Consider the following 22,970-nt stretch of genomic DNA (forward strand, 5'->3'; position numbering starts at 1 on the left):
CAATTCTTAAACAACCATGTACAAGATCTTGACCAAAACTTGATGCATCTCTTGATAGAAATAACATCTCAACCTTTATTTCCATCAAGAGCCTGATGAATCTTGACATTGTCGTCCTGGAATATGGCCATGATGTTTCTTCCTACATGCTGTTTAAGAATTGAAAAGCTACAAACTCCATCAATTAGGGTTAGAAGAACTGTTGCCAAACATATAACATGATATAAACATAATAATCACAGCAACAATGATCCAATCATTGACTCTTAAGCATTTGCCTATTTAATTCCAAACAGCGACTTTTTTTGTTGGCCCGGCAGTGTATATTTGCTTCTTAAGTTCAGGGTTTGGCTGGCCTACAACAGGGTCAAAAATGTACCATCATTTGAGGGCAAAAGAACGCCCACATCTTGTGGAGAATTCCTCTGATTTTTATTGTTAAATTAACATTTGATAAATATCATTATATAGCACACTAGGCCATTCTAGTAATGGGTTTGTGTGTTTAGCACCTCAGAAGACTACATAGGGACCTGTAATGTAAACCAGCAAAGACATTACACTAAAAATGGAACTGAAAAATGGCTTTTATTTTTTTATTTGACAATAAATCAGTTTTCTCTGAATCTAAGCATGATCAGATACATCAGAATAAAGTCTAAGACTGATTCCAGATTAAAACGTGATTAGACAGCAAGGTAAAAGCATGTGTGTGTTTCTCACCATTGAATGATTTCTGTGATCTGGGCCTCCCAGTGGGCCACACTCTCTTTCTTATCAGCCAGTTCTCTCATTTCTTCCTCCAGCTGTTTGTTACTGCTGCTCAACTTCTCAAACGAGGACATCGTCTACACACAATAAAAGATGTTATTAAATACACTACAGATTAAAAATGTTTTTTTTATTATAATTTTTTTATATACTTTTATTTAGCAAGGACACATTATATTGATCAGTGACAGTAAAGACATGTATAATGTTACAAAAGATTTCTATTTAAAAAAAATGCTGTTTTTTCTTTTGCACTTTCTATTTGTAAAAGAATTCTTGATAAAAATGTATCATGGTTTATACTAAAATATTAAGCAGCTCAACTGTTTTTAACAATGATCATAAGAAGAATGATTTCTGAAGGATCATGGGGTTGAAGACTAAGTAATGATGCTGAAAATGTAGCTTTGCAACACAGGAATAAATTAAATATATCAAAACAGAAAGTTATTTAGTTGCTAAAATAGAAATGTACATTGCAATGATATTTCGATTTCAAAAATGTTATTGTTTTTCTGTTTTTGATCAAATTAATGCAGCTTTGGTGAGCATAAAATAGATCTTTCAAAAGCATAAACCTTTACCGACCCCAATGATGTTTTTGAATGCAAGAACGGATAAGATTATACAGTACTTTCTTATAAACAAATAGTCATTCAGTCAACCCACAGACTTGATTCTGAAAATGTCATTTAGCACATCCCTAACCCAGCTATACATTTAATTTCAGTAAACAGAAAATAATCCTCATTTGAGGGTTTTACTCCTGCACAACCCAATTAACACGACAGGCTCGAAAACATGCCATCATCATTTCAGAAAATCACAAACCAATACGGCAATTTGAGGGGGCAGATGTAATTAAACGGACCAGAGAATCAGAGCCTGCAGGATGGACCACCATGCAAAGCCACCCACATCCCTCTAATACCCTCTACATTTCCACCCCTAAACCACTAAGAACCACCAAACGCTCATGAATAAACATGACCCCCTCCGTCTGCAATGCCTCAGTTGACTTCGCAGTAAACATGTCTGCTAGTACACATTTATCCAGTCAACTCTGATTTAGATGCGCTCTGTATCTTAAGCAAGAGCTGGTGAGGTTGACCACCCCATAATTACACTTGCATTATTCAACATTTTCATTTAACACCAAGCTCTGACCGAAGTGCTTGAACCCTCGCAGTGGTCCTCGGGATAACCGTTCCAGATTCCTGTCTGTTGATCAGCATATTTCCCTGTGCTTACACAGGGGGGAGGATGCTGACTGACTTCCCAGTAAAACATTGGCATGGTGGACCATATCTTCAGCTCAACACACTCATGGAAAGACTCAGTCCGCAAATGGCAACGGCATGTTTTCTTTCTTTCACAACTGAGTGCTGCCCTCCAAGGGTTCTTCTCTAAACATCTCTTGCGTGTGTTTTTTTGCACCACTCTGTGTGCTTTACACTCCATTTGAAGCGCTCAGAAATGGTACCAAGAATTAATCAATGGTTTTAACAAAAAAGCATCAACTCTGACCACTAAGAAGCAAAGCGTCCTGTCATCTTCAGCGTAAAGACCACATCAAAAGTGAAGTGGAATCTTTGACTTCAGTAATATGAGAGTTGGAGGTTGTGGTTTCAGGATTGTGGGCTGATGTGTTAGTGTTGCACAGCATCCTGGAGCCACAGTAGTGTCATAGTATCCAAGCCTAAAAATACTGGTATGCCACAAATTTTTCAAATCGTAGTAGTTTTACTATATGAAACAGTTTATGCAGTAGCTAAAATTGTTTGCACACCAAGAGTTTAACTTGAATCTGAGGGATGTCTAAAATACTGTAAAACAATAAACATGACAAACACAGTCGACTGTCATTCGAGAAGACTTAAAGGGTTAGTTCTCCCAAAAATGAAAATTCTGTCATTAATTACTCACCCTCATGTCTATCCCAAACCTGTACAACTTTTGTTCATCTTAAATACACAAATGTTGTGTATTGTTTATATGTGAATAATAGCCTAAATCTGTTCATCATATAAAGCGATCGAGTCTCTTCAGAAAATTTGGACTAAACCGCTCAGTTCATATGGATTAGTTTTACAATCTCTTTATGAAGTGTCAAAAAGGTAGTTGCATAGCTGTCATAGATGCATAGAGACAGAAAGCTCTCAGATTTCATCAAAAATATCTTAATTTGTGTTCTCAAAGATCAACGAAAGTCTTACAGGTTTGGAGCGACATGAGGTTGAGTAATTAATGACAGAATTCTCATTTTGGGTGAACAACCTTTTTAATATGACAATATTCACCGCCCTCTAAAAACAACAACAACATGAGTGGCACTGAGATAATTCAGTTGGTGTAATATTGTGAGATATAATTTAAGCCAATGTAAAAATGCTGTTTGAGTGGTTGCTTAAATGTGGCTAAATGGGACAGTCGGGAACATTAAACGTCGTCACGTCGACCAGGAAAACCCATTTAGTTAGCTTTTACAGCATTGTTGTTTATACTCACACTCTTGCAAACTAATCTAACTCGTGGTGTAGTTCAGAGGTCCCCAACCCCCGGGCTGCGGACCGGTACCGGTCCGTGGGACATTTGGTACCGGGCCGCACAGAAAGAATATATAACTTAACGTATTTTCCGGACTATAAATCGCTCCGGAGTATAAGTCGCATCAGTCAAAAAATGCGTCATGAAGAAGAAAAAACATATATAGCCTAAGTCGCACTGGACTATAAGTCGCATTTATTTCGAAATGCAGCCTATTTCACACAAAAAAACAAAACCAAAAAAAATGTTACGGACGGGACAGTTCTCCGTTACGGACGTGACCGCTCTGAAAGCGGCACTAAAAAACTTTCACAGACACCTCAAACAGAAAGCAAAAAGCTTTACATTTTATTTAGTTTTGTATTTTTAATCAATGTTTCATCAACCAATTGCCTGGATTTAATAAGTAAGAAGTAAATAAGTAAATAAGTAGTAATAAGTAATAAGTAGTAGAAAATATTTAATCACGACACGGAGGCGCGGGCGCGTGAACTGGAGCTGATCTCATAAATTAACCGAAACTCAGTGATAAGGTAGCCTACTTGCCTCACAGACCTGAGACATATATAGAAAGCTTGAAATGTCTACTTTTAAACAGAACAATTCAAAACAAAAGAAAACTGACTGTTCTCTGCTTATGTAGGCTAATTCGTATGAAATGTGCATTTCTCTCTGGCGCGTTCACTAGGCCTACTGCGAAGATCAAGTCAGCATCGTCAACTTCATCTTTGCACAGAAAACGCTTGTTTATTATTAAACAATTAAATTGTCTACCGCTATATTTTACATATTCATAATCATTCATTTTGCCGGTTCTTTGTAACAGCTTTTAGGTGCTTTATTGGCAGCGCCACCCTTACACAGCATCAGCACCGTAAACATGGAGATTTTTTTCTTTTGGGGGGCATTTTGTTTGTGTTCAGGCTTTCTCAGTTGTCTTTAGGCGCGATGTTACGAGTACACTGCTAATAAAATTGCGAGTAAGCCTACACATTGGATTCACGTTTATTATTATATTTAAAAAATACCCCAGTTTTTATGCCGGTCGTATCATTTTATTTTGTTGTATTTATCCGCCACACCTTAAAGGCCGGTCCGTGAAAATATTGTCTGATATTAAACCGGCCCGTGGCGCAAAAAAGGTTGGGTACCGCTGGTGTAGTTTGTTTATAGCCTAGCTTTAGCTTTTTACTTCTGACGATTATTTTAGGCTTAACATTTCATAAAAGTAGTGTTCATTTGTGCTAATTATCGTGATGAACAATGCATGTAAAATCATAAACTTTTGTTGGTCACAGAGCTTATTTTCTGCAATAATCCAAAAGCCAATGGAAAAAACATATTGTCTTTTCGTCAAGGGAATCAGGGCAATGCTAACTTCAAGGAAGACAAAAAAAAAAAAAGTCATCCCTGCAGCACTCAATATGACTTTCCTAATACAATTCCTAAATAGATATTTGGATATTGGTTAACATTATGCAATTGCCCGCGGTGCCAAAGGGACATCAATTGAAAAGCAAAGTCATTTCAGAGTTAAGAGCAAGTTATTTCATTTTTAAGAATGATTATAAAAACATTTGTTCTTTGAAATAACCTGCATCAGTGCATTAAGTAAATAGGCTGAACTCCCATTTCATGTTGACACTCAGTTATCGTGACAGCCATAGGAGTGTGTGAATGTTCACCTTGTCAAGTTCACTGGAAAGTTTCTTGTTCTCCTCTGACAGCAGCACTCGCTCTCTCTCGCACTTCTGTTTGTACTCGGTCTCAAACTCCTCTCGTTCGCTCTGACTGTGAGGGTGAAATGATTTATTGAGCATCAGGGTTACTCAGCATCCAACACAAACTGCCAACATACTAACACAAGCCAAACTCCATAGCTTATTTTTAAGAGGTCATGATCTACACTATATTTCATTTTTTTTCCTTAAGACCACTTACAATGTTAGTCAAGGTTTGTTGCACCACAAATTATTGTAATTTAGTTTTACAATCACCATTTTCCACCCTCTCTGGCCCTTAGACTTATCAAGTAGAATAATACATTGAATAATACATGTAGTAAGATCAGTACCCCTCTCTGCGGGTCTTCTCAAGCTTGTCTTTGAGCATCATGATCTCTTTCTTCAAGGTGAGCTGCTGTCCCTCTGCTTCCCGCAGCTCCTTCTTCAGGTTCTTCAGTTCGTTGCCATGTTGTAGTTCCCTGCGTGACAGCTCTTCCTCATAGAACAGACTCTTCTTCTCCAGGTCTGCTCGTAATTTACTGAGCTCCTGGTGCTGCTCAGAGGACCCAACGCTTGGAGAACGGCCCACCTGCTTCTGCTGCTTCACGACACAGAAAAAAAAAAGGAGATTATCAGAAACATGTATACAGATCATTTTAAGATAGATTAAATTAATAAATGTGACAAATTAATGTTTTGTGATGTACATGCATAAAAACCTTCTCACAACATAAAATAATTTACTAATTTAATCAATGGAATCATTCATAAATTATAATAAAAATTAAGATAAAATAATTAATAAAACAATTTATTAAATAACTGATTACCTACAATACAATAATTTATTAAAATTAATGGAAAAAAATACTAATTAAATAATTAATTATAACAAGTAATTAACAAAACACTATTAATTTTCTTCTTAATTAATTAATTAATTAATTAATTAAACATTTTGCACACTTTCTAACTGACTTGATATTTTTATCAATTTAATTATTTATTAGGCTTTAAGCTGAGAAAAACTGAATAGGTTTCACAAAACAAGCAACATTTTGACCAAAAAGCTGAGAAAAATGTATTTTTGTCAAAGACTACATCCAGATCGGATTCAGAAAGATGATCAAAACACAGATGGACTAGATCGAGTCCATCAACACCCCCTAGGTTGCACATATACCTCGTCCTGGGGTGACATTTCATTCTGTAATATTAGGTTTTGATTTATATGCTGTTTAATGTTGATGATCGCATTATTTTACATATGCATCTGCTAACATGATATGGCTTGTTTCTGCTTCTTCTCCACGTGTCTTTTGATTTCCGTCAATGGCAGGGAAAGAGTTAATAAAAGCAAGCCAACAGACATCACACAGCACTCTTAATTTTCCATGCTTGTCGCATTGTGCATAAAACCCCCTTTAACAGTGGCAAAATCACTGTAACACCTTTATTTTCAGAGAAAAGGTGTGTTTGTGTGCACACACCTTCATTCCATCCAGCTCTTCTTCCAGTTGTCTGCTGTACTGCTCACTGCGTTCCCTCAACTTCTTCTCTTTCTGAGCTTCAGCAGACCACTCTTCAGTCTGGGCCTCCATCTACACACACAGACACAGAGTTTACACATGTAAAAAACAGACTCCTCTGTTCAGCCGTTCTCCTCCACACTAACCTCTTTCTTTGCCCGCTCAGCTTTGCGCACATCCAGCCGAAGCGCTTCCACCTTCTGATTGAGGGAATCCATCTCCTCCTCTTTGTCCCGAAGCTGTCGGGTGAGTCGTTGTTTCTGTGACCGCAGCTCTGTCACCCTCTCGCTCAACTCGGCAAACTCCTGCATGGCCATTTTCCTCTGGCTGTCTGCCTCTTTCAGCTCCTTCCCCTGAGCTTTCAGCTTCTCTGAGGAGTCCTGCAGGCCCTATAGCCAAACAGTAAACAAAGTTGTACAAAAGATTAATTAATTAATAACTATTAATAACTGTATTAATTATACACTATAATTAGGGATTATAATGATGCTGTGATACTGTGCTTGTGTACTCGTACTCTTTAATATGCTCCGATACCAACAACCAATACCACACAGCGTGTTCAGTCCGTACTGCTTGTGACAGAGAAAAACCGACAACAGAGCAAACAGAGAGCAGAATGGAGATATCTGAGATGTATTGAATTAATGGCATGTTAAACAGCAGTTCAGTCTTGCGAGCTAGTCGATCGCACATCCCTTTTTCACAGAATCACCGGAAAGTTTGTAGTTTGGTTGGATATGGCAATAGCAAAGAAGGTAAAACGAAGCACATATTACTAATGTTAACTGATGGTAAAAAGAGAGAGCGCACTCTTGATTAATGATTGCTCGATCAGCACACACGAGTCAATTTCGATTCGAATTAAAGCGTATATGAAAGTAAAAACTTGAACTGTTACATGATTTATTTATAACAAGTGGTTCCCTACATTATTACAAGATATTTACAGGACAAAAAGTTTACTGTGCACAAACATCCGAAGCGTGCGACCAGAAAGCCGCGTCTCAGACTGCGATTGAATACGCCACTGAATTCTCTTTCACGTCTTCTTGCGTTGAACTGACGAATTCACACAAAATGATGTAAAAACACACATCTTTGTGAGTATCCTAGTAAACATAGTTGGTTATGTCTTAAGTGAACAGTTGAGAAATAAAACTCATGTGTACCAGTAAATTGGATCCGTGCATTTGGTCTTAAAGGGACAGCAGCTTAATAAACCGCCTGCAGTGTTTTTAAAATGAATCAGTCAACAAAGGACAAAGAAATCACACACTGCTCTTGACTGAATGACTTGTGTAACTTTAATAAGTTTAATCTATATTTAATTTATACAGTGAAGACTATGCAGTGTTATTTTACATTTGATTAGATTACTTTATTACAATTCTATACCTGAAAACTACTGTTTTTTATTTATTTATTGTATTTATTTGTACTATCTGTAATTGGATCATTTGTTCTTATTTTATTACTGACTGTTTACTTGTTTTGGAATGTTTTAAATGTACAATAATTAGGCTAGTAGTTTTTGCTGTAGTATCAAAATTTTTATATTTCACTGGTATCTAAACATTTGAACCACTGACCCCACCAGATCAGTAAAAAAATAAAATCCTTAGCACTGAGCCCTGCAGAAGCAGCTCTACATATGTGCTGTGCTATTAAATGAAAGATAAAATATGATAGAGCAAAGAATGAACAGTGAAAGTAACAGAGGCTTGTACAATACATTTTAACAGGCACAATTAAGCAAGAAAATAGCTGAAGGAAATATATATTTGCTAAACAAATTAAATCAATGAATACGATTCATATTCTTTTGGATTCCCTACCTAATATATTTAAAAAATTATAAAAGCAATGAAAATACAGGTATTAGTATCGGCGAGTACCAAAAATGAAAGTATTGGTATTGGCCTCGTTCTGGAAAAAGTGGTATCAGTGCATTCCTAATTATAATAATAAAACAATCTATTACAATTAATAAAAATAAAGATTAAATAATTAATGTTCAATTTAAATGTATTATTATTATTTTACACACCTTCATACCAACTTGTTTATTAATATAAAACTTATTTATTGAACATTTGAGTCATTTATTATATATTGCAGTGGTTGCCTATTTATAAAAGTTCAACAAAAGTTGAGGTGAATTTTGTCATCTTCTAAATTATTCTAATCAGTGAAAATTAAACAGATGCATACAGCATAACATCATCATTATACCTCTCAAGAGATATTATGCAGCGCTTTCAAACTAATCTGTAGTGAGAGACATTGCTTGTGTGAAGCTGTGTACCTTCTGCAGGTTATCTCTTTCCTGCTTCATGCTCTTGAGCTGTTTCTCTAGAGATCGGATCTGTTTGGAGGAGTCTTCCAGATCCCTGTGGGTAGAACTGGCCTGTTCTAACTTCTGCTCCACCTGTCCTGTATCTGAAAGGGGGAGGAGAGAGACAAGAATACATGGAAGGGGCACAAACAACAACGTGAGACATTAAAAACATTGTGTATTTAGGAGATTCAGTTGAGAGAGACACAACTGTAAATGTCATGTGCAAAACAAACATGCATTTCTTGGTATGAGAAAAAGCAGCAATTTATGTTGATCAAAATTGTTAGTAAAACCTCTATAGACAAAAAGTTTAGTCACATCAAGCTAAATTTGTGTGATTCATGTTTATATGAGATTACCTGCAATCTGTTTCCTTAGCATTTCTATCTCCTCCTTCAATCCACGGATCTCAAACTCTTTGTTGGAGGAAACGGGCCCGTCCCCGCTGGAGTACTGCAGAGCCTGAACTGCTTTTGTGGACTCTGAGGACCAGAAGACATTACGACTGTCAGCCAGAAAGACTAACAACGCTGGGATTATTTCAGCAGAAAATAGGCTAAGGACATGAGTGCAGACACCTTGTAGTTTGCGACTGAGCTCCAGTTTTTCCTGCTCCAGACGGCGGATCCTCCGTTCATACGCCTCAGTAGCCAGACTGTCCTCCAGGCCTCGCTGCACGCCCACGTCCATCTGCGTAGGTGCCACAGACTCCCGCAGGCAACCGCGGTCAGACAGCGTACTGTAGGGGAAAACAGGGTCAGGGGTCAAATGATCACACTAGAGCAGGGGCTCTCAAACTCTGGCCCTCAAGGTCCACTTTCCTGCAGAGGTTAGATACAACCCTAATCAAACACAACTGAACAAGCTAATCGAGGTCTTCAGGGTTACTAGAGAGATATAGGCAGCATTAGAGGTCTGCGGGTTAATGTTTAATGAATAGCCTCGGGTTTGGGTTTGTAACTTAGAAAAACTATATAGGCTATACATATCTATGCGTGCCGTGTGCTTGGCTGCTTGCTGTGTTGTGATCGTAATTATGTGAGAACGCGAGAGAGAAAGTAGCCTACGTGCAGTTTCAGCACCGTCGTCCTCTGATTGCGGTGTTGTGACCGAAATAGCGTGCGCGGGAGCACAAAAACAGTTTTGTAAAATTACATATGAATCATTTTAATTTTATCATATATCATTTTACAAAACTGTTTTGCACATGTGCTCACGCGCGCTATTTCAGTCACAACACCGCAATCAGAGGACGGCGCTGAAACCATCAACTGTCGATGCTGTTCTCTACCTTCATAACTCGTACTGAGAAGGATGTATTAGTGTAAATAGTTGTGCAACTGCGCAAACTTTGTTTTGAAGTTTAATGTTTCAGTTCCAGGGGAATTTGTGACTGTTTCTCGTAAGCAAATCTGTGCTTTTTCTCTTTTTTTTCTTGTGTGCTGACTGATGAGGCGGCCGCTGTGCCTTGGTGAAACGGTGTTTGTACATCTAGCCTATTTTTTTAATTATCGTTGCAAGCAATCATAAAATACAGCATATTGCATAAAAAAAAGATTTTGAAAGAAAAAAAGGTATTTATTGCAAGAAACGGACCTCGAGTTCTGGTCGGGCTCTGGATTAAAATATAACCGGTCGGGTCGGGTTAAATGATTTCTGGTACGGGCCGGGTTCGGGCTTAAGTTTAAGGCCTGTGCAGACCTCTAGGCAGCATGAGTTTGATCATGGTCTGAGTTAAACTGTGTAGGAAAGTGGACCTCGAGGGCCAGAGTTGAGAACTCCTGCACTAGGAGACTTATACGATGTCATAAATTTTAGGGCTGATTTTGTTTTAAACAGGACGGATTTGAACCTGCATCTCCAGCATGATCACCTCAGATGAGTTTTACAGTGATATCTTACCAGTTGCTGGTGTAGGTGAAACCTACAAATGGGAGATGGTGTCCTGAGAAGGCGGTGTGGGAAGGAGGTGGCATTGTCTCCTAAACAGAGCAGAGATCATACGCTGTAGCATCTCTAAAAGATCTGGGTTGGTAACCCAAAGGTTGTGGGTTCAAACCCAACAATGTGTGATCTTCATTAAGGTAGGTTAAAAACAAAAGTGCAATTTACTGCTGTGTTCTTGAGGCAGTCGTCATCCACGTCAAAGTTTGATGTGTCAGATGGGCTGCTGACATCAGGGATGTAGGGGGCGTCACAGTTGCGGATATTCTGCCAGTCAATGCCGGAAAAGAAGGGGTGCTGTTTGAAGTCCACAATGCCGTTCTGCCCAAGCCTGTGCTCTCTGCAGCAGATGAGTCTGCGGATCAGGTCTTTGGCATTTTCCGAGACTTCCGTCACATGGGCAGGGAACTGGAACCGCTCCTGCGGGAAACAGGGTATGAAAAGAAAACCACTTAATAAAGACACAATATTGGAGAAACAATTGCGGTTGCTTTTATAAAAGTGTTCTGCATTAAAGTGTTAAAGAGGACCTATTATGCCCTTTTACAGGCTTGATTTTGTTTTTGGGGTCTACAAGAAAGTTTTCATGCTTGAATGTTTGATGATTGGTCAACCAATCTGTTTCAGAAACATCACGCCCTTTATCATAACTGCAAGTTTCAACACACCACCAACACCAAGCCTCGTCCCTTTTTTGTGTATACCTTGGGGCGGGAATTATTTAAATGAGGAATATAGGGATGTGTTTGTTCCCGGAAGAAAACTCAAGACTACAATGGAGACATTTCAGGGAGTTCAGAAACAATGCTTCCTGATATTGAGAATAACTCCCTTTAGAGTAACTTTGTGCTTTGTAATTTGCAGACCTTTTTTCATGCTCAAACAGCAACATTACACACTAAAGAAAGCTGGAAATGTAAAAAATCTTTATAGATCCTCTTTGAACGTGGTCTTAAAAGCTTTGTGTTATGCCTAAAAAGCATTAAGCATTGTAAAATCCCTGCAGTGCATGGCCTTTCATGGATTATTGTTTTAAAATAACATTGCTATGAGTCTATACCTTGTGGTTCATAATCTTGCCATACGTTTCCACCAGGGACTCTGCATAGAAAGGAGTTTCCCCGTACAGCATCTCGTACATGCAGACGCCCAGTGACCACCAGTCGCATTCGGGGCCATATTTCCCTTTCCCGTCCTCCATAGCTTGCAGGATCTCAGGAGAGATGTAGTCTGGAGTGCCCACAGCCACAGAGGACTGCACCTGTGATGACAGAAAACGAGTTTAAGAGCATGCTGGATAGTTCAACAGGAGAAAAGACTACATATTGCACTCAAAACTGGAACACATTCTCAATTTAGTAAGCTTAATTGGACTGGTTTAATTTACACTTGCAGCATATATCGATTCTGCTTTGGAAACAAAGTCGAGTTTACAGGGAACTGGTTGACAGCCATGCAGAATTTTCTGCTTTGTTGTCTTAGTCATGTCTGTACTAAACTGTACTAGTCATTTACCGCAATTTAGTCAAGGGTCTAGCTACCTTTTAATAGTCTGTCTAGTGGTTTCTAAACTTTAACTAACATTTTTTGGATCAAAAAGACACTTTAATATTATATGAAATGCATCCTGGTGTCAATTCAGGACACAATGTCAGGTCTCTACCTGCAGGGCTGTGATGCCTGGTAAAGACTTTTTTTTTTTTTAAACAATGCAATGATTTAGCATGAATGCAATTATTTGCATGAATCTCACAAAACCTGTCAAGAACATGCCTTTTCTTTTTCATTTTCTCTTTGTCATTAAGTATAGCCAGTCTTTCTGACAGGTATCATGAGATTCATCTTTTTACTGTGGTGTTTGTTATTACGACTGCAGGAAAATTCAGGACCTGGCATGTTGAGAACAGAAACAGAGAGGGGTTCAGTGTCTGTCTGAGCAGATCACATCACAACACATCCTGTCAGGGAACAAGGCTGAAAGGCAAACTGATCCCTGAAAATGCGTCTTTATTGGCACAACACTCGTCACTATAAAATGCAAATTAATAACTCAAGCCATTTCATTGGTTGCAGCCAGCAGAGGTGGGCGTGGCCTAGGGGAACATGTCGCTCAAAGTATTCAGATACACAAAGACCTCTCAGAGCACAAACCACATTGAGAGAGAAAAAAAGAGATAGAGATATCACTAATGAACAAGGGGGATGATTGGAGCTTCCTGGCTTGGGTTTAAGTGGGCTGAGCAGCCGGAAACCGCCTGTAATGCAGCCTGTGGCAGATGTGTGCAGCTGGAAGAATTTGTGGAAGTGAGGCAGTAAATTAGCTGCTCTCGCTGGCAGTGACACACACTTGAAAACACACGGACATGTGAAGAGAGTTAGGCACACACGTGCGAACACGCAGAGACCACACTCACGCTGCTCTTGTCAGAAGTCGGGGGGATATCCAGCCGAGCTGTCTGCGACGTGCCAGAAAACAGCAGCACATATCAGATCAAGTGAAATACTCACCCCTTCTTCAAAGACAACTCTGAAATACAACTCTGATCAGAAACTGCCTTTCAAACCGAGGGTGTCCTCTGGGTCTCCCATTATTTTATATTAAAACAGTGTGCCTACATGATTGAGCTGGAGCCCAATTTCTTCAACAGAATTGTTTTTTTTGTTAAGCACAACTCTCAATTTATTGTCCAAGCCCTTCTCATCAGAAAACTAGATGAAAGAGCATGTGTCAGATGAAACTCTTTTTGTAGCATTTTCTTTAAGGCTGGAATACACTACAACTTTTGCTCAGATTTTTTTTATAGGAGTCAACAATAGTTGCCGAAAGTCTTTTCGCCAGTCGGAGTTGACAGATTTCACAGAAAATCGCACAGTGTGTGATGGACGCAGACTCTGATTTTTAGCATCAGAATATGATTCCATCCTGGCGGAGGATATAGAAACATGTTTGATATTTTGAGCCCATTTTAGAAAACATATTGTAATGTATGATGCATCGCTACTGAAACCGAAGTGGTCCTGATTCTGATTTCTTTATCTGATTCACACAGATAAAACAACTGATAGCGCCAATCACCTCTTACTCCCATTATAATCTATATTACTGGCCGCGTCTACCCACGCAAAACTGCATTCAAATGTGCTTGGCTCATTTTTTCTTAGGCGACTTAACGCATCGAGTCACTACAAATACTACTGCAGTCATCCCTGCACATCCATGTTTGTTTTATCTGCCACGAGTCTTTTAGCAATGAGCCACATGTTTCTGTAAGAGTTTTTTGTGTTCGGAACCATTTAAAAGTCTGGTAGTGTATGACACTCAACCAGCAAGTGTATAATGCCCAGTTTTTCTCTATAACCATTGACAAAATAGGCAAGTGAACAATGCCTAGTTTTTTTTTTTTAGTTTTTTTTAATCTGTTCGGATTTTACAATTCGTGTAGTGTATTCCAGCCTTCAGCTGTGTAGTAATAATCTACATGCACTGAAACTGACTTTATTTTTAAGAACCTTAAATGCCGATACACTTGCACTACCATTCAAAAGTTTGGGGTCGTAAGATTAAAAAAACTAAAACAAATGAATCTCTCTTGCTCACCGAGGCTGTATTTATTTTATTAAAAATACAGTAAAACATAAATATTGTGGAAATATTATTAAAGGTCCCGTATTATGCCCCTTTTCACAAGATGTAAAATAAGTCTCTGATGTCCCCAGAGTGTGTATGTGAAGTTTCAGCTCAAAATACCCAACAGATCATTTTTTACAGCATGTTTAAATTGTCATTTTTTGGGGCTCAGAAAAACGCGCTGTTTTAGTGTGTGCCCTTTAAATGCAAATGAGCTGCTGCTGGACGACACAGGGGGCGGAGCTTCACGAGCTCGCGCTCAGTCTCTCAGGACAATTTCATCTCACGGAATGATGATAATATCAGAAACTCTCAGTAACGGTGTTCAGTTCGAGTCGGACAATAATGCCTACAGAGTCAGAGTGCTGTATAGAGATGAAACAGGTATAGTTTAGTAGTTTAAGTACGGTTATTATAACGTATTTGTCATCTGCTTGTAGGCTATGTATCCATTATTTATTAATAGCCTACAAGTCTGCTGTCTGAATGATGATCAAACATATACTGATGAGTTTAATAAAGTTATTGTACATCACACAAAAGATGAAGCGTCAGTTTTACTTCAGAAAATCACCGTAAGAGCTGAGTAAACACAGTAAGTTATTAGAAGTGCGCAAGTACATAAACGAATTTCGGTAGAGTTGAGGGAGCATTCCTGTGGGCGGAGGTTAGTCAAAAAACTGTTCTAGTGACGTCATTAAAGAAGGAAGTAGAGGGATGTAGTCCAAACGGGCCGTTCGATGTAGGCGACTTCTGTTAAATAAAATATCTCGCTTGGCATTGAACTTTGAGCTTTATAATTTTACAGATATTATTTATACTCTAACAACAACATTACACACTAACTAAAGTTTGAAACATGGGATCACGAAGAACGGGACCTTTAAAATAACTTGTATTCTATTTTAATATCTTTTAAAATGTAATTGATTCCTGTAATGGCAAAGTTGAATCACTCCAGTCTTCAGTGTCACATGATCCTTCAGAAATAATTCTAATATGCTGATTTGATGCTCAAGAAACATTTATTATTGTTATCAATGTTCAAAACAGTTATGCTACTTAATTTTTGTGGATTTTTTTTAAAAACATGATACTTTTTTCAGGATTCTTGAATATAATAGAAAGAACATTATTTATTTTAAATAGTTTTTTTTTTTATGAATTTGATGTGTGCTTGCTGAATAAAAATAGTAATTTCTTGAGAAAAAAAAAAACACTGCCCCCCAACTTTTAAACAATAGTGTAACTGAGGCAAAACATTGTTAGGATAGGAAGACAACTAAAATATGGGAAAACCAACCCGAAACTGATCCCAAAAAATAGCTACACACTTACATCACACTTAAAAAAAATCCTCAATGTCACTGCATAAAATAGACTTGATTCCAAAAGTATTTTCTCGTTCACTTTCTCCCTAGTGATTTAAAAATATATATCTTCAGTAATGGATTATGTAATTCGCAATGCCTCAGGAGACTTTTTAAGTCCCATGAGGCATATGCTGTAAGTGACATTTTATTAGGATGTTTTCTTGGAGTCAACGCCATAGAGAAACACTGATAAGAGCTTAAATAAAGCTTTGCATTAAAACAAATATGTCTTGTTTTTGCATTTACACATTCCTGTTGTGAGGTTTTCAAGTTGTAGGATCTGTCTGACTCATTACAGTGTAGATTAAAACCCTAAAAACACTAAAACGCATTATCAGCTCTAAACAAAATGACTTTATATTGGGAATAATATTCTGGTGTGCTCTTAAGTCTGCATATCCACTGATATTCAAACAGCTAACATTATACATACCGTTCCATCCTCCCTGAGTTTAAGACAGGAGCCGAAATCTGCAAGCCGAATGTGTCCATTCACATCCATGAGAATGTTATCTGGCTTGATGTCTCTGTTAGAGAGAAAACAGAATGACACATTAACACAAAATCAATAAAAGATTTGAGATGTTATATGTTGATGTGAAAGAATTTGCTATGAGCCATGTTCAAAGCTGCCATGGTTGTGGATTCAAATCCCAGGGAACACACACACTAACCACATTTACTCTTTGAATGCACAGCAAGTTGTTTCGGATACGAGTGCATGCAAAAATACATTAACGTAAATGTAAATATTGCTGTTATTATTGTATTTGGTTTACATGAAGCAAAAATATTTTTGAGGCATGCTACGGCTTAGAGCCATCGAGGACTTTAGAGAGCTTCTTAATGAGACGGAGCAGTAATTCACAGTGGGCTTCACAGTGGGGACTTGTGTCCGCCCCGTAAATCACCTCTATTCCTGAGAGAGCCACAGAGGAAACGGCTCTGTGACACAGAAAGCCTCCATCCACTCGACATAACCCAAGCTCTTATGAGAGGAAGTCAAAACAAACAGAGGTCAGAGATTTGAACCTGTCATTTGCAGGGCAGGATTAGTCTTAATAGGGTACGAGAGGTGTTCTCTGCCCCGTCTGTGACCTGCCCATGGGGCAACCGGCACTAGAAGCATAAACAAACAGGCATCAAAGTGTCGCAAGTTCATGTCTCCATTACAGCTTATATGAACCTATGTGTGAGAGAACACGCTCGAGGCGAGAGCGAAACACACACTGTTCTTATTCTTCTTCACGCTCGCGCTCTTGTTCGCCCCTCGTAAATTTGATCCAGGAGGGTTGACGTGGAGCAGTAATAAAGATGGAGTGAATGTTAGCATGTGCCTTGTATAGACATGAATTACTACAACACTCGTGAGGTGAGTTTCCTTCAATATCTCACCCAAACGGCCCTGAATCCTGTAACAATGTTCAATGGGCAGTCGTTGTTTTTTGGTGTTTTTTTTTAAATAACCATAGTAAAAAGCCCTATTGAGGTTTATAATGAAAACACAGTTGTGCTAAGAGCTGATGGAAACTTGATACTGAGGTATATCATATTCTACAATTTTTGCAGCATTTATATTCCTGAAATTTAAGAAATGAGTCTGTGCAAACTGAATATAAACTGCTACTGAAATAGAAACCAAGCAATCAACAAAAACTCCTGTCGCTTGTGTCCGTCTGTCTACTGGTTACGAGAAAAACTCATGCCTGGTTAAGACAAGGCTATAATATTATTATTATTATGCATGCAAAAGAGATTTGAGAGCTAAATATCAAATGCTTCCTCACACAAAGACTGTGTTTAAAGTGAATGAAGTCCTGATCATGCTTTTATTGTTTGTAAAAGCAGCATGAAAAATTCAGAAGAAAGTGAGTGAGAAAGTGGGTTTGGGAATTTTTTTTTTTTTTTTTTTGGTGAACTATTGCCTTAATGTGCTCATGGTTGTGACATCATAGCCATGACAATATCTGAATGCCTCATTTTTGCAGTTTAGTTTCAATAAATGTTCAGTGCAGACCGGGGTTGTGAACTATAGAGGATTTCACATAAAAAAAAACAAGTTTTTCATGGAATGTCCCCTTCAAAACACTCCTGCTGCGACTCCATTTGAGAGTTAAGGAATGAAAACAAAGAGTACTTTCGTGGTCTACTACAATTTATAGTCATAACTGGGGACTCTTCCAAAAAAAATCAGCACGGGAAGCCTGGACAGTCATGGAGACTTCCTCATAGGGAACACTTCTCTGGAAACATTAAAGAGTCTCTACAAGCCGTGTGAATCGGATCACTGATTTTATCCTTTATACGGCAGCGGAAACTTCACATTTGTCCCAGATGAGGACCTGTGTGGATTTGGCCCGTGTGTGGGTACGGGCACGACACTGGTTTGGATTGCCTCATTAGAGGCCGTGTTTATTTGTTCCGCCCCTCTCCGGCTGCTTTCCCTCCATGTTTCCACAGAGGCAGAGCTACTGTGAAGGGAGGCCGCCTCAGGAGAACAGGCGGAACGGTTCACATGCAAACCAATACTGATTAACATGACTCATCTGGTGCTCGAGATCAGGATCTCCTGGAGTCTGTTCTGGGATCAGAGGAAAACGGTGATGACACTCAAAAAATACAGTTTCCCTTCTAACAATCAACATTTCATATCTTAAACACTCATGCATGCCTTCAAATCAAAGCTTGTGTAATACCACTTTTCTTAAAAGGAGAACTGACTTAAAAGACCTCAGTTTGTTCTTTAGACAAATATAAAACACGTTGACCTCGCTGAGATTTGAGAAGCAGTCGTCAAAAGGTTAAACTGCTGTTGTATTGCTGAGGTTATTTTAACCACTGACTCTTCACAACCTCATCCTATGAAAGTACATACAAAGAGAATTTGTTTTTGCAGCGCAGAAAACCGTCTTCTCGACATGTACACAACACAAACCAACTATAGTATTTGAGAATGGGAAAAGCAGACAAGAAACTGACAAAATTTTCACTGGTCCCACCACAAAAAAAAAATTAAAGAAATTAATAAAGAACATAAAATGGGCCTAATTATTGTTTTAGTTGTTTTTGATCCATGTAACCTTAATAAATAAGGGTATGACAGTAATAAAATTATCAGTAATAAAATAATAACAAATAATCAAATTACGAGCAATAGCACAAATAAATACAATAGAACAAACATTTACAAATGAAATAAACAGTTATTTTCAGGGTTTTCATGTAAGTCTAACTTTTCAGGTAGGGTACAGAAATATTAATCAAATGTAAAATAATCACTGCATTGTTTTCTTTACTGTAAAAATATAGATTACATTTATTCAGTCAAAAGCAATGAACGATTTTTCTTTTGTTTGATTAACATAAAAACAGACAGCAGCAGGATAATTAGGCTGCTGTCACTTTAAGAGCTGCACAGACCCAATATACTGTTACACATGTATCTCATGTTAACGTTTAATGTCTATGTTTAATGTTTAACCAACTACGTTTACTAGAGATGCACCGATTACAATTTTCTGGGCCGATTCCGATTTCCGATTTTTCATTAAGTTTGACCTGCCGATACCGATTTTAGCCGATTCCGATTTAATTTTTTCTAACCACTTTACAGCACACACAAATATTTATTTTATATCTTTTCTGTAATAGAACATTTAACAATTTGCATAGTACATATTTTTTTGAACAGATAAACGCTATAAAATAGAACTATATAAATTACTCCAGGTGTGGGTAATTCAAACATCTAAAGTGCAGTGTTATAGAAGAACAATTTCCTTTTCACATTCAATATCCAATAATTTTTTATAAATGTATTTAGCAAACTAAACGTCTGTATGAAAACAGGGAATGGCAATAAAATTATATATAAATAAAAAATAAATAGCCTTGCAGTATAAATATATTTCTCAAAGCACTCACACACAGGCCTATTGCAATCACTTGTACAAACTGAATAATAAAACAAGTTTAAATGGGTACATTTTCTATAAATATTAGTCTTCGTTTTCTTTTCTGACATAGCCTACTCCAGTTCTTGTTAAAACACGCAAATTCTGTGCATTTTGGGCGCTTTTTTGTGAAACCCTATTTAGGCTATTTTATCCATCAAAAGTGTGCTTTCCCTTTAATTGAGAATCCTGCTTGACGCTCACGCGCTGCTCCTGCTTCCGTTGTGAAAGCACTCATCGATTAAAATGCACGCTGAAAAAAAATACGCGCTTGCGGTCTGAACGGACGTAATTCACGAGGTTTCCTACATGCGTGTTCCGTGTGCACGTGTGATTCTGATGTTGCGCGATGTTAATCATGTGGCGCCCGAGCGCATTTGACCGGCATAAAATCGGCATTTGTCAGACTGACCGGCCGGTCGCCGGTCACGGCCGATCACGTGAAAATCGGCCAATTCCGGTCACCAGCCGATCAATCGGTGCATCCCTAACGTTTACGATGATACTCGACAGGCAATTTGACAATTTTGTGTGAATATGTCCGTGCAAGCTCAGGAAGCTGTGAAAGAGTATTCGCGCGATGTGAGACGCGGTGCTCTGGATACCAAACTTGAATATTTAAATTGGCAAGGCTAAAAAATGCGCAGATTATCAACTTCTGTGACGATGCAGCACTGGCCCGATCGGGAGAGTGAACTGGCCCGAGTGTCTTTCACGCCCCGCGGGGGGCATCGGGAAGTCCTTTTTGTCGAGGCCTGTAAAACTTTTATTAAACTAAAAATTATTCCTAAAATAAAAGCGGAAATAAAATAAAATTAAATATAAATAAGTGATGAAAAACTTAAACTTAGAAAAAACTTAAAATGATGCCTTGGCAACTAACTAAAATAAGTTTAAGTAGAAAAATTACGAACACTAAATATGAAATGGAAATAAATAGAAATATTACATAGAAATATAAGAAATCTAATAAAAACGACAAACGCACATAAATTACTAACATTTTGAAATTTAAATAAAAAAATCTTAAAAGCTAATTAAAAAGAATAATAATAAATACTATATTAGTACGTAAACAATACTAAAATAACACTGGTCTAATAACTAATATACAGACACAATTTAGTTTTTTTTTCAGATTTTTAATGAGTTCGCAGGTCAAATATAAGAATATAACCCAGTGAGATACATCTAACAACATGACATAATCATCCGTTTGACGGATTAAGGATCAAGGTCGACGTCCCTCCTGCCAGTAGGTGAACTAAACCCCAGTCCTCCTGACAACACCGGAGCTAACATCATCCCCTCAGCCAGTCAAAGTGTTGAAAGAAAAACTTATCTTCCTCTCACATGAAGGATGCTACACACAGGCCCTGACAGAAACACAACGCTGGGAAGCAGGAGGACATTAAAATGTGATTAGCGCTGGTTTCCTGCTCTGTCGAGTCGACGCACGTCACCACAGCTGCGGCGAGACTACAAATGCAAATTCATATGAAAGGCTAATGTTTTATGTATTTGAGGAGCGGAAAAAAGTGTCTTAAATATAATAAAATAATATATCAACCATTGAACAAGCTATCAGCGTCTGTCAAAATTGTTGCTGATGTATGTGGTCAACAAAGACCCAGAGGACATTATTAAGATGAGTTTGAGGAAAACAATCGAGAAAGAGAGAGATGTGTCCCTGTAGACTGTATTCACCTCCCATTAGGGTTGGGACGATACACTTATCTCCTGATACAATACTATTATGATTCTTGGGTGCCGATTAGATATGTATTGAGATTTTTTAAAAATAGGTATAAATGACCTTATTGTGTGAATGGTCATGCAATGTTTCATGTCCTCGGGGTCTCTTTAACACACACACAGAGAGAGAGAGAGAGAGAGAGAGAGAGAGAGAGAGAGAGAGAGAGAGAGAGAGAGAGAGAGAGAGAGAGAGAGAGAGAGAGAGAGAGAGAGAGAGAGAGAGAGAGAGAGAGAGAGAGAGAGAGAGAGAGAGAGAGAGAGAGAGAGAGAGAGAGAGAGAGAGAGAGAGAGAGAGAGAGAGAGAGAGAGAGAGAGAGAGAGAGAGAGAGAGAGAGAGAGAGAGAGAGGAGGGGCAGCAGCTGGTCAGTAGATGGGCAGGTGGTGGAAGACTGTGTGTGTGCGAGTGATGGAGACAGTAAAGGATCAGTGGGCACTGAGAAACAGAGCCGTGTTGTTAAAAATAACTTCTCTCTCTTTCTTTCTCAGCCAGCCCAAAAACTGCTCTGATCCACAGAGCATTCCAATGCACTTATTAGACATGATTCTGATTCTGCAAATCAATTATTTCTTAATAACTTATGAATAGTGACCATTTATTTACTGATTCAGAAAGTAGTCATACATGCAGGATACATGTACATTCAACCAGTAACTATTTCAAAATTAACCATTTCACATCAGTGTCCTGATCATCCTATAAGGGTTTATTCTGCCATAATCTCTAACATACGACATACACGCACAGAACACAAACTTAACTATCGTTCAGATGTAGTTCAGATTTATTCTGCAAGGATGCATTCAATTGACCAAAACTGACAGTCTAGACATTTATAATGTTACAAAAGATTCTAGAAAAATATATATCCTAGAAAACTACTAACAAAACTACATAAGAAAAAAGAAAACCATTGCACTGTATAAATATGGGTTTACTTGCAATGAGGATAAACATGGTTTTGTGTGTTTATTATATTGCCTGGTGAGAACATGAAACAAATAAAATAACCAATAATAAACTAGGGGTGGGCGATATACTGGTAAACACAATTAACTGGTGGAAATTCGTCAAGTGGTCGTTTTTTTGGACTACTGTCTCTACCGCGGTTACGCTCAAGTGACGTTGTTGTGCTGCACCATCACAAAAACGTACCATTTGCATGCATTTTTAAGCATTGCTGTTTAAAAACAAGTGATTTAAACCGTTGAAGTGCAATAAGCAGTGAAAGACAATTCATTTCACTATATGCGGGCACTGTGAGATGGTTTCTGAGTGATGTCTGAGAGACGTACGCACATGAAGCCACCGCTCAGAGCGCGCGAGGACTGAACTGAGTGCTTTTTGCCACCTAATCGGGTTTGATAGAAATTGGGTGAAAAAAGAAAAATGTCCTAATAAAGGCAA

At 38.2% G+C, this 22,970-nt stretch overlaps 1 protein-coding gene across 12 annotated transcripts in view; it reads right to left on the reverse strand.

Moving 5' to 3' along the window:
* The window catches only part of cdc42bpaa (CDC42 binding protein kinase alpha (DMPK-like) a), an 88,026-nt gene that overhangs the window by 27,384 nt on the left and 37,672 nt on the right, over window positions 1–22,970 (reverse strand). For 4 of the 12 annotated variants that reach the window (XM_081347509.1, XM_081347513.1, XM_081347504.1 and 1 more), the window contains exons 6-18: window positions 16,291–16,384; window positions 13,271–13,312; window positions 11,917–12,117; window positions 11,025–11,276; window positions 10,815–10,894; window positions 9,491–9,651; window positions 9,272–9,394; window positions 8,880–9,013; window positions 6,718–6,960; window positions 6,533–6,643; window positions 5,393–5,643; window positions 5,004–5,109; window positions 724–848 (exon numbers count right to left, since the gene is read on the reverse strand). In XM_081347509.1, coding sequence (XP_081203635.1) covers window positions 724–848; window positions 5,004–5,109; window positions 5,393–5,643; window positions 6,533–6,643; window positions 6,718–6,960; window positions 8,880–9,013; window positions 9,272–9,394; window positions 9,491–9,651; window positions 10,815–10,894; window positions 11,025–11,276; window positions 11,917–12,117; window positions 13,271–13,312; window positions 16,291–16,384 — 1,923 coding nt within the window. The remainder of the gene's footprint in view (window positions 1–723; window positions 849–5,003; window positions 5,110–5,392; window positions 5,644–6,532; window positions 6,644–6,717; window positions 6,961–8,879; window positions 9,014–9,271; window positions 9,395–9,490; window positions 9,652–10,814; window positions 10,895–11,024; window positions 11,277–11,916; window positions 12,118–13,270; window positions 13,313–16,290; window positions 16,385–22,970) is intronic. The other 8 variants (XM_081347511.1, XM_081347514.1, XM_081347508.1 and 5 more) reach the window with 3 other exon arrangements.

The sequence above is a fragment of the Scardinius erythrophthalmus genome (genome assembly GCF_964197995.2).
Source record: "Scardinius erythrophthalmus genome assembly, chromosome: 19".
NCBI lineage: Eukaryota > Metazoa > Chordata > Actinopteri > Cypriniformes > Leuciscidae > Scardinius > Scardinius erythrophthalmus.